We start from the raw sequence: 13,262 nt of genomic DNA, 5'->3' as shown, positions 1-13,262 counted from the left end.
CAGCATAGCACCCTGGAATCAGATCTGGGTTCAAGTGTCAGGCCCGCTTCCTACCAGCTGTAGGACTTTGGACAAGTGACTCAACATCACTGAGCTATAATTTTCTCAGCTGTAAAATAAGGATAATAATACCTACCCTGTAGTAATGATGAATGAATTACATATGACAATGTACGGAAGTGTGTAGCACAGTGATTCCATAGGAGCATCCTAAGAGCCCCCAAAATGATGGCTTTAATCAACATCTTATATTTCCCAGTCTTTGCGATAGCATCCTTGGGAGCCCAACCAAGAAGTGACAGTACATTCTAATGGGGGTGACGGGCAGAGTCCCCAGTGCCTAACAGAGACTAAGCCATGATAATCCCATCGTAATCCTACGGTTGGTTAGTCTAACAGCCACAAGGCAATTTAGCTGGGTGAGGATGGAGCCTCAGCTTTGACCAACCCTGGTGTCCCAAAGAAGTAGCCACGATGCAGGAATTTTATCTTCCTGGTTATTGAGATTATCTCATTCCAAAGGCAAAAACATGGTGTCTTGGCTTGGCTGTTGCTCCCCGGTGACAAGTGCCACGGGGCTACAAAATAACTACATGCCACCATCCCCATTTCTTTTAAACTGCATTTTTTGGACTGCATTCTTTGATTATGAAACTATTATAGAATCACAGCAAAAACTGTATAAAAATGTAAAATAAAAAGGGAAGGACTGCCTATGTTCCTACCAATAAGTAACAGTCCCTTTTACATTTTTGTGCACGTTGCTTCAGATTTTTTCTTTATACATATATGCTTCTCCACACGCTTCGCCATCATTCAAAAAAAAATGAGCTCATGCCCTACATACAACTTCATCACTCGTGTGTTCACTTAATATATCTATTTCTGTGTTTGTCTGCCATCATTTTTAATGGCTGCACAGGAATCCATCAAATGCAGACTTCATAAATCATTGATGTATCCTCCAACCGAAGGCACTTAGGTTGTTTTCAGCCTTCTGCTATACTGAACAACACCAGACTGAGTATTCTCACATAAACCTCTACACACAATTGTCCAATTACTTCCTTAGAAGTGGCACTGATGGGTCAACAAGTGTACAGTTTTTAAATGCCTTATGAAAAAAACAAAACAAACCAGCTAGCCTTGCTGAGATGGGAGGGTGAGAGAGGCATTTGAGTAACAGCGAGACACTGTCTTTTAGGCCCAGGTAAACAAAACAGCCTTCTGTTGGCCTTCTCCCCTGCCTTCCCATCATTCACCTACTGGGAAACACGTCTCTGTCACTAATGAAAACAACTAAATCCTCCTGTGCAAAATCCAGGGTCCAAGAGCGAGTGTCTGTGAGAGAAAACTGGGGGTGTCATCTGGAAATGCAGTGCGAAGGATCAGCAGGAAGTGGCTTATAAAGGCAACAAACTCTCCCAAACGGCTCCCACGAGCCTACCACTTAGCCCCCCTGATGTGCAGGGCGGGCAGGCAGTCACCTCAGTGACCTCAACTGAGGACCCAGTGGGTAGGGGGGGACGAGTCTCAAGGGCACACTGTAAGGAAGAGAAGCCATGCCACACTCCATCCTGAATTCTGAGGGACCCACCAACAGGATGAAAACCACAAATCGATGCAGACGCACTCAAGTGGCCCGCATGCATACACACAGACACAAGCAATGAGGGCATAAGAGAAACAGAGTCACTGGGCCAAGAGGAAGTCGCAAGAAATAAAATTTCAAAATGCTGCATTAGGTACAGATAAACGTGCAGACAGAAAGGGCTCTGAGTCGTGCTGCTCGCTGGCAGGGGGACCCTGGGCACGTCCCTCATGGGCCCTCTATGACCAGGAACCAAGAAGCCTTAAGCTTAACCACAGAGATCTGATTGACTTTGGGTTTTGGTATTTTGAGTTTTCTTTCCCTGGCTATGGTGTTTTAATTTCTATTTTTACAATCTTTTTTTTAAAAAAAATCTCCCTTTCAGTGACTGTCTACCATCTGTCCCGGGAGCTTCCATTGTTGCATACTCATTTAGTCCTGACTACCCCCTTAGAAGGTATATGTTATTCTTACTTTGTGCTCTAAACGTGCTTGAGGTCACACATCTAACTGGAATAAAGATGGTTCCTGGTTTTATCCTCATGGTACAGAGGAGTTACTCAATAAATAGCTCATGGCTGAATGAATACATTATGTTGTAGACTCCTTTCTAAACCCATGAAGTTTCCACTATATAAGAATCCTTCTACACGTGTCTTTTTGATAAAGTTATCTCAGAATCTTTTTTGAAAATTAGACATACATCAACAATCAGAAATGAGCAAGACTTCTATTCCATCTATAGGAAACAGGCGTCACCGCCACAGTGCCCTGTCCCGGGAAGACCGTCATAATCCAGCAACTGAAGGGTTACACCTAGCTCAGCATGGGGCTTCCAGGGGCCTGTTCCCAGGCTTGGGTGACCTCAAATTCTGATGGTTTCTTGTTGAACATATAGGGTATCACTCCTGGAAATAAGTAACTTAACATCCCAGGCCTACAGTTTTTGCTCATCTGGGTAGAATTAGCATGTTGACCTAGAGCTAGTTTCCTCTAGCTCGAATATTTCATCACCCTATGAGAAGAGAAGATGGAAAGCAGTGAAGGAGAAAGCCAAGTCCAGGGCAAAGGCAGCACTGGCTATGGACAGTGGTTACTGCCCTAAATCCAACTTTAGCGGGAACTCTCACATTTAGCTGAACTTCTGAATCACCTGGAGCACTTAGTAAACCCACTGATTCTTGCTCTATTTCACTTCCTTGCAAGAGGTGTTTGTTTGTTTGTTTAAAGACTCTGCATGAGGCTCCCAGGGTACTTCTAAAGTTTATCTCTGATTACCAACCGCTGCTCTTAGTAGGGGAAATCCCTGAAGCTGAATGAATTGACATTTGCAGAGAGGATACTTTCCCCTCTGGCCAGAGGGACTTCTCCCATCCCCACCAGCTTTCACTCCCTGTGCCAAGGCTACCTGGTTTTGGAGGTTTCCGTGACCTGCTGGTCCATCCCTCTAATGGCTGCTGGTGAACTGTGCCATATTCCAAAGTTCTCTCCAACTGTTCTGAGCCGCCTGCATCTGAATTCAAAGAAGGGGTGCAGAAGCAGCTGGAAGAGAGAAACCAGAGTGGCATAGTCCAGCAGCAACCTTTGAAAGAGCCAATCAAAACTGCCAGGCTTCTGATTCATCACACGGGGTGAAGGAAGGGCCTGTCATATCGGTCACTGGCAAGCAAAAACCAGAAAGAAAACTAAAAGTTGGCACTGGTGATTTGAAAGGTGGCACTCAAAGGCCCCCACCAATAGTTAGAACCCAAATAAAGCTGTTTTGAAAAGTTAAGCCATCTTTTGTTGTCCTCAATCTTTACTTTTCCAGATTCCCTCCTTTTTGTGTTTTCAACTGAACTTGACAATGACTTGTCCTCTAGTCCAGAAAATCAAATGTCTACTTAACTGGATAATTAAATTGAAAAGTGAACCCTGAGGATTTTTGGAATGATAGTATTAAGAAAGACTTTTCTCTTCCTCTCTTGAATCACGTTATTTCCTTTTTATTACATGATATATGTATGTTTTAGACACATGTATAAAATATGCAGTGGCTATTTCAGATTTCGGAATTCAAGAAGTAAAGGTCAACATTCTTACTAGCATGGTCAAAAAGATGTGATAAATGTCTTGCCATTGAACTTGCCAGCAGCTGGCAGTCGTGGCACCCTGGCTATTGTTTCTGAGTACACCCCTCCCTCAGACTCCCACCTCCACCCCTTGGCTCTGTAGAGAGTCTAACTGACAGAATAGTTTAGTTATGTTCCATCTAGCCCTGGTGGTTAAGAACACAGGACTGGATGGGATAAAGCCGAGACTTAACGATGCCATATGCTACAACTTGGCTGTACCAGGTTATAAGCAGCCAATGTCATCCCTTGTTAAAGGATTCACTTTAGAAGTAATAATTCCAGGGGAGTACAGGACTTCACACCCTGTCACAGTGGAAGAACCTGATACAGATACAAGATGAAACAAGTGATCATTTTAGGAAAACCCCCTTTGTCTTGAATTTTGGTCTTATTTGGAGAAGCAAGAAAGACCCTGAGAAGTTATTTAGTTTGGGGAAGCAACTTTTGAAAATAAAGAATAGGGAGAGGGATAAATTTTCAGAAAGAGGAAGTCCAAGAATAAAAAAGACGGTATTTTAACAAACACCCTAAAACACAGGACCAAATGCATGGACGGTTTCTAATGATACTCTATCATCAGAGAGAAAGTAACAAGGCTTCAAAGACAGTGAAAGGGTGCTTCAGGACTGCAGAATGAGAAGCATACAGAAGCATAAGCTTTCCGGTGTGCCCGGAGGACATGCCCCTGACATTGGCCAAGTGTGTCAGCACCGAGCCTCAAAGAATCTGACCAGGATGGAAGAAGATCTATGGTGGGCATATATGCACTTGATTGACACCTGACAGTGCAACCCACAGCTCCATTCCTATACTTCCTGAAGCCACAGAACATTAACTAAACTGAAGTTGACTGGAAAATTCCCATAAACATATAGAAGTTTTTGTGCGTTGCATTTGTTAAGACTTTTTCATAACCCTACATTGTAAAAAAAAAAAAGTTCAAATGAATAGAAAACACCAACCCAGCAAGAAAACACAAGCAATTGCTGATTGAGGATACGGCGACAATAGCCTCAAGACATTACTAAAGCGTAAGCCTAAACATGAGCAACTTCAACAAAAGAGGCAGCTCTGCCCAGAGAGGGCTTGGAGTCACTGCTCCTTGAGTCCGAATCCTGGATTTGTCACTTATTCACTGTGTGACCTTGGACACGTTACTAAACCTCTTCATAGTCTCCACATTTGTACTGATACAATGGGGATATACCTACCTGGCTTGAAGACTGAGTGAAAGACAATGTAAATGGTAGGGCTCTGCAGCCTGTGAAAGGGCTACATCTTTGTAGCCTGGCAACTAACCCAGCTCACACAGCGGGGGGTCTCTGCTGAGGGAAGAAGCAAATACCTGAGGTGTCACACGCACGCCTTCCTGTTGAGGGCTCTCTGTGAGGGGTGCTGCGCCTATAGATAACGTGGGGTTTGTTTTGCTCCTCTTCACCTTCTTGCTCGTCAATGGACAGCAGCGGTTCAATAAAATAATCCCCATCGTGGGACCGGAATGTGCCCAGCTGCAAATAAAGAGAGATGAGAGGTTGATTTAATATAACTCAGCCACTGGGAGGAAAAGGACAGTGGAACATTGCCAAGTGAACGGCACCATTACCCAATCCCTTTCCCATGAGGGCTGCTTAAACTGAAAAGTCCTCCTGACATATTTGGAAAAGCAGTTGTTTCTTTTGTTTGGTTTTTTTTGGTTTTTTTCCCACTCTCTGCCATATCAGTACCTCACCCTTGATTGGACTCTACTTTATCGCACCTGCTATCCAAAGCTGTCTGTGAGAAATACTTCCTTGGTGCTCAAGTTCTAATTATACACACTCCTACAGACAGTTGAAAGAGAGTGTTTCTGTGCATTAAGACAGCCTGGAAACTCAGGGACAAGTATCAGCCCCAAAAGCAAAAGCCTACCCAAGGAAGTCTTACTATGACTTCAAAATAGCAAGCATGTTTTGACGACAAGGCACTCAAGGTGGTGCCACCTGTGACACTGGCACACGAGTCTCTTACCACCCCTTCCCTTGGCCATAGGGAGTGACATGGGATAAGACTTTGCAGTCAGGCTGCCAGAGGTTCCAATCCCAGCACTGCCACTTACCCACCCACCTTGGGCAAGTTCCTTAACTGCTCTGAGCTTCAGCTTCCTTGTTTATCAATTAAGGACAAAAATACTTACTGTCACTTACTGTGCAGATTAATAAGATAATGCGTGTGAAGGGCTTAGCAAAGGGATACCTTGTAAGGGCGTAGAACACATGAGTGGCTTTTGGTGTTGCAGGGTTAGCCTCTAACCACCAGGATACAATCTGCGTTTGCCAATCACCCTAAGCACCTCGAAAGAGGTAACTCTTTCTCCTCCCCTTCCCAAGTACCAACGAGTTTTGCCAATGATAAATGGTGATTCAAAGTTGAACCACCCAAACAAAACATTACAAGAACACTAAAAAGTTCCCCATGCCATGCCGGTGGGCAGTGTTTCAAGGGAAGTATCAAGCTCTTCTTTCTCCATTGTTCCTTTTCCCTCAGTGGCGGGGAAAAGGCAGAGGCCTTCGATTTTCCCCTGGACACAGGGAAATGAGTGTCCTTGAACGTCAGCAGCAGCATAGGCATCATCCAGGAGTTCGTCAGATACTCAAATAATCGCACCCCAAATCTGATCTACTGAATCAAAGTATCTGGGGGTAGGGCCCAGGAATTGAAATTTTAGAATTCTTAGGCATGATAAAGTTTTCAAGCACTTGGCTAAGACACTGGGGTTCCCAAACCCAGCTAAGTGTCAAAATTGCCTAGGAAGTTGAAAAAAAATTTAGATTTGGGGTGCCACCCTATATCTGCAGATTTGGAATTTCCAGTGGTGACGACCAACATCTGTATTTTTAAAAAAGCTCTCCATGTGGCTCATGAACCACTGACTTAAAGCGAAGACAGCTCTAGTGTCATCTGGTGTCAAAGTAAGAGACAGAGTAACTGGTGTCCAGAGAAGAAGTGATTTAACACGTTTATTTTCACCCAGGCACCTCTCTCCATTTTCAACACACAACTCTGGTGTTCTCTGAGCACAGAGCAGGAAGCTGGCTACAACATGGGAAAGCTACTAGAGACAGGCTATAAATATTGAGAAAGAATCTGGGAGCCCATCTGGTGAAGATCTGGCACCTTTGATTATTGAAAGGGGAAACTGAGGCCCAGAGAGAGGAACTGGCTTATCCCCTTCAGTGATACAGAAGCAGCTGAATAGTACCCACGGTGAATCTAGAACTCAGATACCCTGACTCTAGTCCAGTGCCGTTAAAAACAAACAAAAACAAGAACTTTGAAATTCTCTTTAAGAACATAGATTCATTCTCTGGCCCATGGTTAAGAGTACGGGTCAGAGGATTGGGTGGGAACCCCAACTCTGCCACTTACTAGCTGTGAAACCTCCAGCAAGGCCCCAGCTCTCAAAGCCTCAGTGTCCTCATCAGCAAAATGGGTTGTTTCAAGGATTGGGCTGTTGTAAGGATTTAGATGAAATAATGCATACATAAAATACTTATTATAGTACAAGACACATAGTAAGAGTTCAATAAATGGTATCTATATGAAGTCAGATTAATTTTGTGGCTGATTCACATAACAATTGCTTGACTTTCTTGGGTAAGGTGACCATTTATTCAAACACAGGTACTAAGTGCTTATAATATACAAGGCTCCAATACGGGAGAGAAATGAATTGATGCTGACCCTACTGCCAAGGAAAAGGGGATAGAACACGTGTTCCAAGAACCATACTACAAGGGACAGCACACTAAACATCAAAGAGAGATGCAGGTAAGAGTCTATGAAAGTGGAGACGGAGAGACGACAGCAGTCTGAAGGACGACAAAGAGGCTTCCTGGGGAACAAGATACCTTAGTTACACTTTGAAAGAAGGGTATGATTTGAGCATGTGAAGCAGGGTGAGATCACCAAGTAAATCCAAAGGCCCAAAGGCTATGAGGTAGAACTAGGACGGGAGGGAAATGCAGAGAAAGGCGTGAGAGCAGGTTGCCTGAAGTGCAGGATTTGTGAAGGAAAGCTTAACAGATGAGACTGGACATGTGGATGTGCAAGGGGTGAGGAGGTCCACTGTCAATGGTCTGAAGTGCCACATGGAGGAGTTTACAGTCGTTCACTAGGCAGTGGGGCGGTCTGTGAAGTAAATGAACAGGGTAGCCATGCGATCTTGTGCCTTGTCATCAGTAATCTGTTAGCAGTGTGTGGCAGGGATTAAAGAAAAAAGGCCAGAGAAGAAGCCAGATGGACATATATCTTAGACGTCAGTCCTAACGACAGAGGAAGAGAGAGGGAAAGAGGTCTACAGTCATAGTAGGGATGTTCAGAACAGGTGAGAAACGCATCTGAGAGGGAATTCAGGGAAACTAGTAACTGACCGGTAGGGTGATGGGAAGGGGGAAGGTTGGCATGACTCACTCTGAAGAGTGAAAGATTTCCAGGAAGGTTTCCTGTGTGGGCCACGAGGAACGTCAGGATACTATTAGTACTGAAACGGTAAGGGGGCATCTTGGGAAGAAAGATAAATTCCAGGAGGAAGACAAAGGGGCAAGGGTTTTGGAGCCAGATTCGTCCCTGAAGATAGAAACAGCCAGCTCGCATATTTTTCGTTTGTATGCCAGACCTTGCCCCCCACCCCCCAAAAAAAGGGCCAGATTGCAAATTAAACGCAATATAAACGGACTCCTCAAGGTCTAGACAGTCCTTCTGAAGTCCCGGCCTTCAGTTCCCAGAGAGTTACGACTCCGCAGTTAACACGTGCGAGCTGCCACCTAAAATTGCCAATAGAAACTAAGGTCCTGCGCAGTAAAACATACCACTGCTGGGGCCACTCAGCGGGGTGTGGAGGCGGGGAGGGAGGAGGAGTAACGGCTGTTTACAAACTTGACGTACACACGTAGCCCTATCAGTAAGGTTCTGGAATTGTGGGTTACAACCCTGGGATTTGGGTACACCCTGATGCCCTGGGTTCCGGCACCTGACTTGTGCCCACCCAAACCCCAACCTTGCTAAGAACAGAAAGATTGCAGGCGTCTTGGGGCAGTGGTGACTCACTGCAGCACCCCCTCCCCTTCGCCTAACTGCCGTCTCCGCCCACCCCCAAACCATGTCAACAAAGTACGGCGGCTCTGGGAGCTTTGCTGGGGGCTAAAGGCGTTCATCTTCGTCCTCGCATCCCAGCAGGCTAACCCTCCCCCGTCCGAGCCTTCAAGCTTGCCTCGCTCCTCACCCGACCCTTCGGTTGAGCAGCGGAGATAGATGAGACATCCAGATGCGGGACTCTGGAGCCACTCGTAGCAGCCCGTGGAGGGGGCAGCCAAGAGCCCCGGGTAAGTATCCAAGCTCCCACTTGGAAAAGGTAACGACGGGGAGTTAATGGGTGCTCTGAGGAAAAATAATCGTATCACGGGGGCGCACGGCGGAGAGCGCCCGTGCGCTGGGAGAGTCTGACCCGCGACAGTTTCTGCGTCACAGCGCGAGGGAGAAACGCACGTCGCTTGGGAAAGTCCTAGAACAGCTCTTGCTCGGGTCAGAACCTTACAACGGGTCCTCAAATATCAAGAGTGGAGAGGGCGGACACCGCGTGGGGCCCACTGGAGGGCAAATGGGGCGGGGGGGGGCGTAACTAAGCAGGGGGTAGGGGTATCAACTTGGATCCCCTTTTAAGTGCGTATTTTGCAGCGCTGAGAGGTGGCCGCCCCGCCCTCTCGCCTTCCCTCTCTAAGGAAACGCGCGCCGCAGGCTCTCTTTTCCGATTCTCTGGCACCCCGTGGGTGGTAGAAATCCCAGAAAAACTGAAACCTCCTCCGGGCAGCCTCTCCACGCTCTCTCCCAGTATTTCTGCTTCTTGGGGCCACCCCACCAGCAGGGTGCAGAGTCGCACTGCGCCGCACCCCCATTCCCAGTTTCCTCCCTAATGCAAAGCGTCCAAGGAAGGCTCCGCCCCATTCCCCGCCCCCTGAGCCCTCGGCCCACCCTTCCGTTCCTGGGACGGGACCTGTTCCCTGTCAATCCAGCTCAGCCTCAGGGTTCCTGGCGCGTGAAAAAAGGCCCTGAGAGAACGTGGGGACTCTAGATTACGCAGCGCACTCCAAGACACACGGAAGGAACTCCCCATACCCGTGGCTGGGGATTCTCAGCCCACACCCCCGACTCAAGACGCGCCAATAAGGAGTCGGGTTCTCCCTGCGCTCAGCTGCTCGGCTCCTGGGCGGCCGAGTTTGCAGCAAGGAAGGACAACTCTCTCCGAGTTTGGAAACCGACTTCCCAGCCACCTACCGGTGCGGGGCAACACTCAGCTGAGTCGAATTCGGACCCTAGAAAGCTCCGAAACATCCAGAACTCCCCGGGGGCGGATGCGTGCGCTCCTCTCGCGCACTGACCGGTGTAGCCACCCAAAGCGTAGGACGCAAACAAGTTTGTAGCTGATACTTAACGCCAGAGCAGAGACGGCACAGTGAGGGTCTCAGGCGAGAGAGCAATTAAGTCTCCTAGAAGCGGGTGAGGAGGCGAGAGGGCAGGGGAGGGGTGCGCGTCCACTTACCATTCCTGAGCAGAGGCTGATGACGGCCGTGTGTTCGGACTTGGTATTGACATGGCCTTTGTAGAAACAGTGCTTGAGTTCCGCTTCCTCCTCAGAATAAAACTTTGTCTGGTTCACCCCGGGTGCCCCGAGGAGGGTGACAGTGAACATTGGAGCGATAAATCCGGCATGGGCGGTGAGATTAAATAGAAATTGCTGGCCGAAGGCGGAGAGGCGGTAATGCGCTTGGGTGTAGGTAGCGGAGGAAGAGGAGGAGGCGAAGGCAGGCCAGGGGTCAGAGGCAGAGTTAAGGCTCCGTCGCCTTCTTTTGAAGTGTACGTTCGTGGGAAAGGGTTCTCCGAGAGCGTTCACTCGGATGGGAGACGCGATTTCGTATTCGCTCAGAGTCTCTAATAGTTTCACTGCAGAGAGAAGCAGAGGCACATGAACCAATAATTCAATTTTCCGCAAGTTTTAATTTAAAAATGAAGTGGGCGGTTTCGTCCTGAGTTATTTTCCAGCTTCCCCCTTCTCCCCCCCCCCCCATTTGAATCAATCCCTTCACCTTCAGTCACTGGACAAATATTTGCTGAACACCTACTATGTGCCAGGAACAGTGTTAGGCGCTGTCGGAGCCAGACAATGAATAAGTCAAAACACATAACATGATTACAGATCCTGACAAATACCCTGAATAAAATAAAACACGCCACGATGGGGTGCCCCCAGTTACTAAGTAACTGTAGTTTGGGGCCTGGGGTGGGGAAGGAAAAAGATCCAGCTAAAAGAAGGGGGAGACGACAAAGTTCGTTCCACAGTGTGTCTCTCTCTAGAAATAGGCTGGGAATGACCTAAAGAAGGGAGAGGCTGCAAAGCGGGAGACCATTCTTTCTAGGAAAAGGATAAGAGAGAGAAAGAGAGAGAGAGAGAGAGGCCTCCGCTGCGGGGTGCCCGCTGTCGGACACGGAGGCTGGGGAGCTGGCGACAGGGGCGGAGGGGTCCCGGTGGCCGAGCCTCGTTACCTTGCCTCGGGTGCAGCCTGTCCCTGCGCACGGCCGCCGCGGCGTCTGGGCTCCCCGTCTCGGCCAGGTCCCGCACTAGGAGCGTTAGCAGTGTGGCCCAGGATACAAACTGCATGGTGCTCCCCACCCCTCCCCCGCCGCCCCCACTCCCCCCTCCCTCCTGTCCTCCTTGGCGGCTGCGGCGGCGACGCTAGGCAGCGGCCGCGGAGAGCGCTCGGAGCCCGGCGCCCGCCGCCAACTTTTGACTTTAGGAGTCGCTGAGGTCTCGCGGCGAGGGTCCCGTCTGCGCTCGGCTGAGCAACGCCGCCGCCTGCCGAGAGCTGAGCCGCTCGGGCCGCAGGAGGAGCCGGAGGAGGAGGAGGAGGAGGAGGAGGACTGAGGCTCGGCTGCTCGGCCGCATAATGTCCAGGGAGAGGGCAGGAGAAGGCGCGGAACGTGCGCTCCGAGGCGCGCCGGGCGCCCTGTGCTGGCGGGGATAGCGGAGCGGCTTCTTGAATGGGGGGCTGGGGGGCGGAGGCGTGGGGGGGGCCGCGGGTCCTCCGCTGCTCAAGTACCCGGGTCCCCGCCTCTAGGAGGAGAGGGGAGGAGAAAGCGGAGGGAGCGGGGACCGCCTCCTCCCAGATCGAGTCCACTCCTCGGCCGCCTGTGCGGGACTCGAGCTCCCAGAGGCGCCGGGAGCGCTGGGGCAGCCCATTGCGGTCCCGCCACCACACCGGGACGGGACCGGTGTGAGACTCCCTGAGACTATCCTGAGACTCCCTGCCCTGGGGAGGGAGAGCGGAGAAAGTTCTCTCCCTTTCCTGGCGTTCCCAGTCTGTCTCTCTGCCGTCTCCTCTCTCCCTTCCGAATCTCTCTCCCTCGCCCTGTGTCTCTATGCCGCTCTCTGTCTCCCCGTTGTGGTCTCTTCCCCCCTCCCTCTCTAGTTCCCGCATCTCCCCCTTTCCTTTTCTTTTTCTCTGCTGTCCCCATCCCTCCCTCTTCTCCTTCCCCCTTTATGAATTTCTGTCCCTGACTACCCCCTTCTTTTGGTTTCTTACAAGTGAAAGCAGCGCAGGAGCGCCTTCCCTTCCTACACTTTCTCACTAGGGCCGAGATTTGGCATCGGAGCTCCGCTCTCGGTTTAATCGCCTCAAGTCAAGAGGTTTAGAGTTGGGGTTCTTATTTTGCAATTCGCGGTGTATTACAAATCCATGGTCTCGTGAAAGTTTCGCAAAGCTTTAAAGCTGTGCTTTTCCCAACCTCCGTCCCCATCGCGAGAAGGTCCATAGCTTTCTGTACGTCTCGGGCCCAAAAAAGGTTAAGAACCGCTCTGGGCAGCGAGAGGAGGCGGGGACTTAGGCGCCCCCGACTGCCTCCGGGTTTAGAGATATGGGCATGGGGCGGGGGGGGGGGGGGGGGGGGAGGTGGGGAGGAGTGCGAGGGGACTGTCGTGGACTCGAGGGGAAGCACCAGTGCCTGGAGGGATTTCTCAATCACTTCCGCTTGCTTTTTGCCAAAGAGATGCTTTGAGCAGCTCAAAGCTGACACTTCAAGCTATAACTACCTCTGCCTTGGGATGCATATTTGGAAGTCAGAAGAATTCAGGCCAGAGAGGGAGGATGTGTTGGGGGGGGGGGGTCGGGGGTGAGGAAAGAGAGAGGGAGAGAGGTGTTTAATCCCTGATGTTTCAAACAGTTTCTGTAAAAATGAGTATTTGCCCAAAAGTCCCAAAACGAGAGTTTTCTGTTGCTTGGTAGGCTGGCGCTCAAGGTTGAAAATACCAGATTGCCAACACCGGGGACCAAATAGCAATATTCTATACGTGTCCACTACTCTGGAAACATCAATGCATATATTTCTCCTGGAAGAGGGAAAAATGACTTGGCAAGACTGAAATTTCCTAAAGAAGTTGTTAACCCAGATAGACCAATGTTACCATTATCTGTCTGACTGGGATTTAGGATGGGTACACAACGTAAAGATGGCAAAACAGAAATACCTGT

General features: G+C 49.3%; 1 protein-coding gene across 2 annotated transcripts in view; it reads right to left on the bottom strand.

Annotated features, from left to right (window-relative positions):
* Positions 1 to 11,395, bottom strand: part of ADAMTS9 (ADAM metallopeptidase with thrombospondin type 1 motif 9) — a 169,754-nt gene extending 158,359 nt beyond the window's left edge. For both annotated transcript variants that reach the window (XM_065886320.1, XM_065886321.1), the window contains exons 1-3: positions 11,281 to 11,395; positions 10,280 to 10,680; positions 5,051 to 5,213 (exon numbers count right to left, since the gene is read on the bottom strand). In XM_065886320.1, the coding sequence (XP_065742392.1) occupies positions 5,051 to 5,213; positions 10,280 to 10,680; positions 11,281 to 11,395 (679 nt within the window). The remainder of the gene's footprint in view (positions 1 to 5,050; positions 5,214 to 10,279; positions 10,681 to 11,280) is intronic.
* Between the last annotated feature and the right edge of the window lie 1,867 nt (positions 11,396 to 13,262).

This window comes from Phocoena phocoena, chromosome 10 (assembly GCF_963924675.1).
Source record: "Phocoena phocoena chromosome 10, mPhoPho1.1, whole genome shotgun sequence".
Taxonomy (NCBI): domain Eukaryota; kingdom Metazoa; phylum Chordata; class Mammalia; order Artiodactyla; family Phocoenidae; genus Phocoena; species Phocoena phocoena.
Note: the sequence above shows the minus strand (reverse complement) of the source record. Positions and strands in the feature narration are given on the sequence as shown.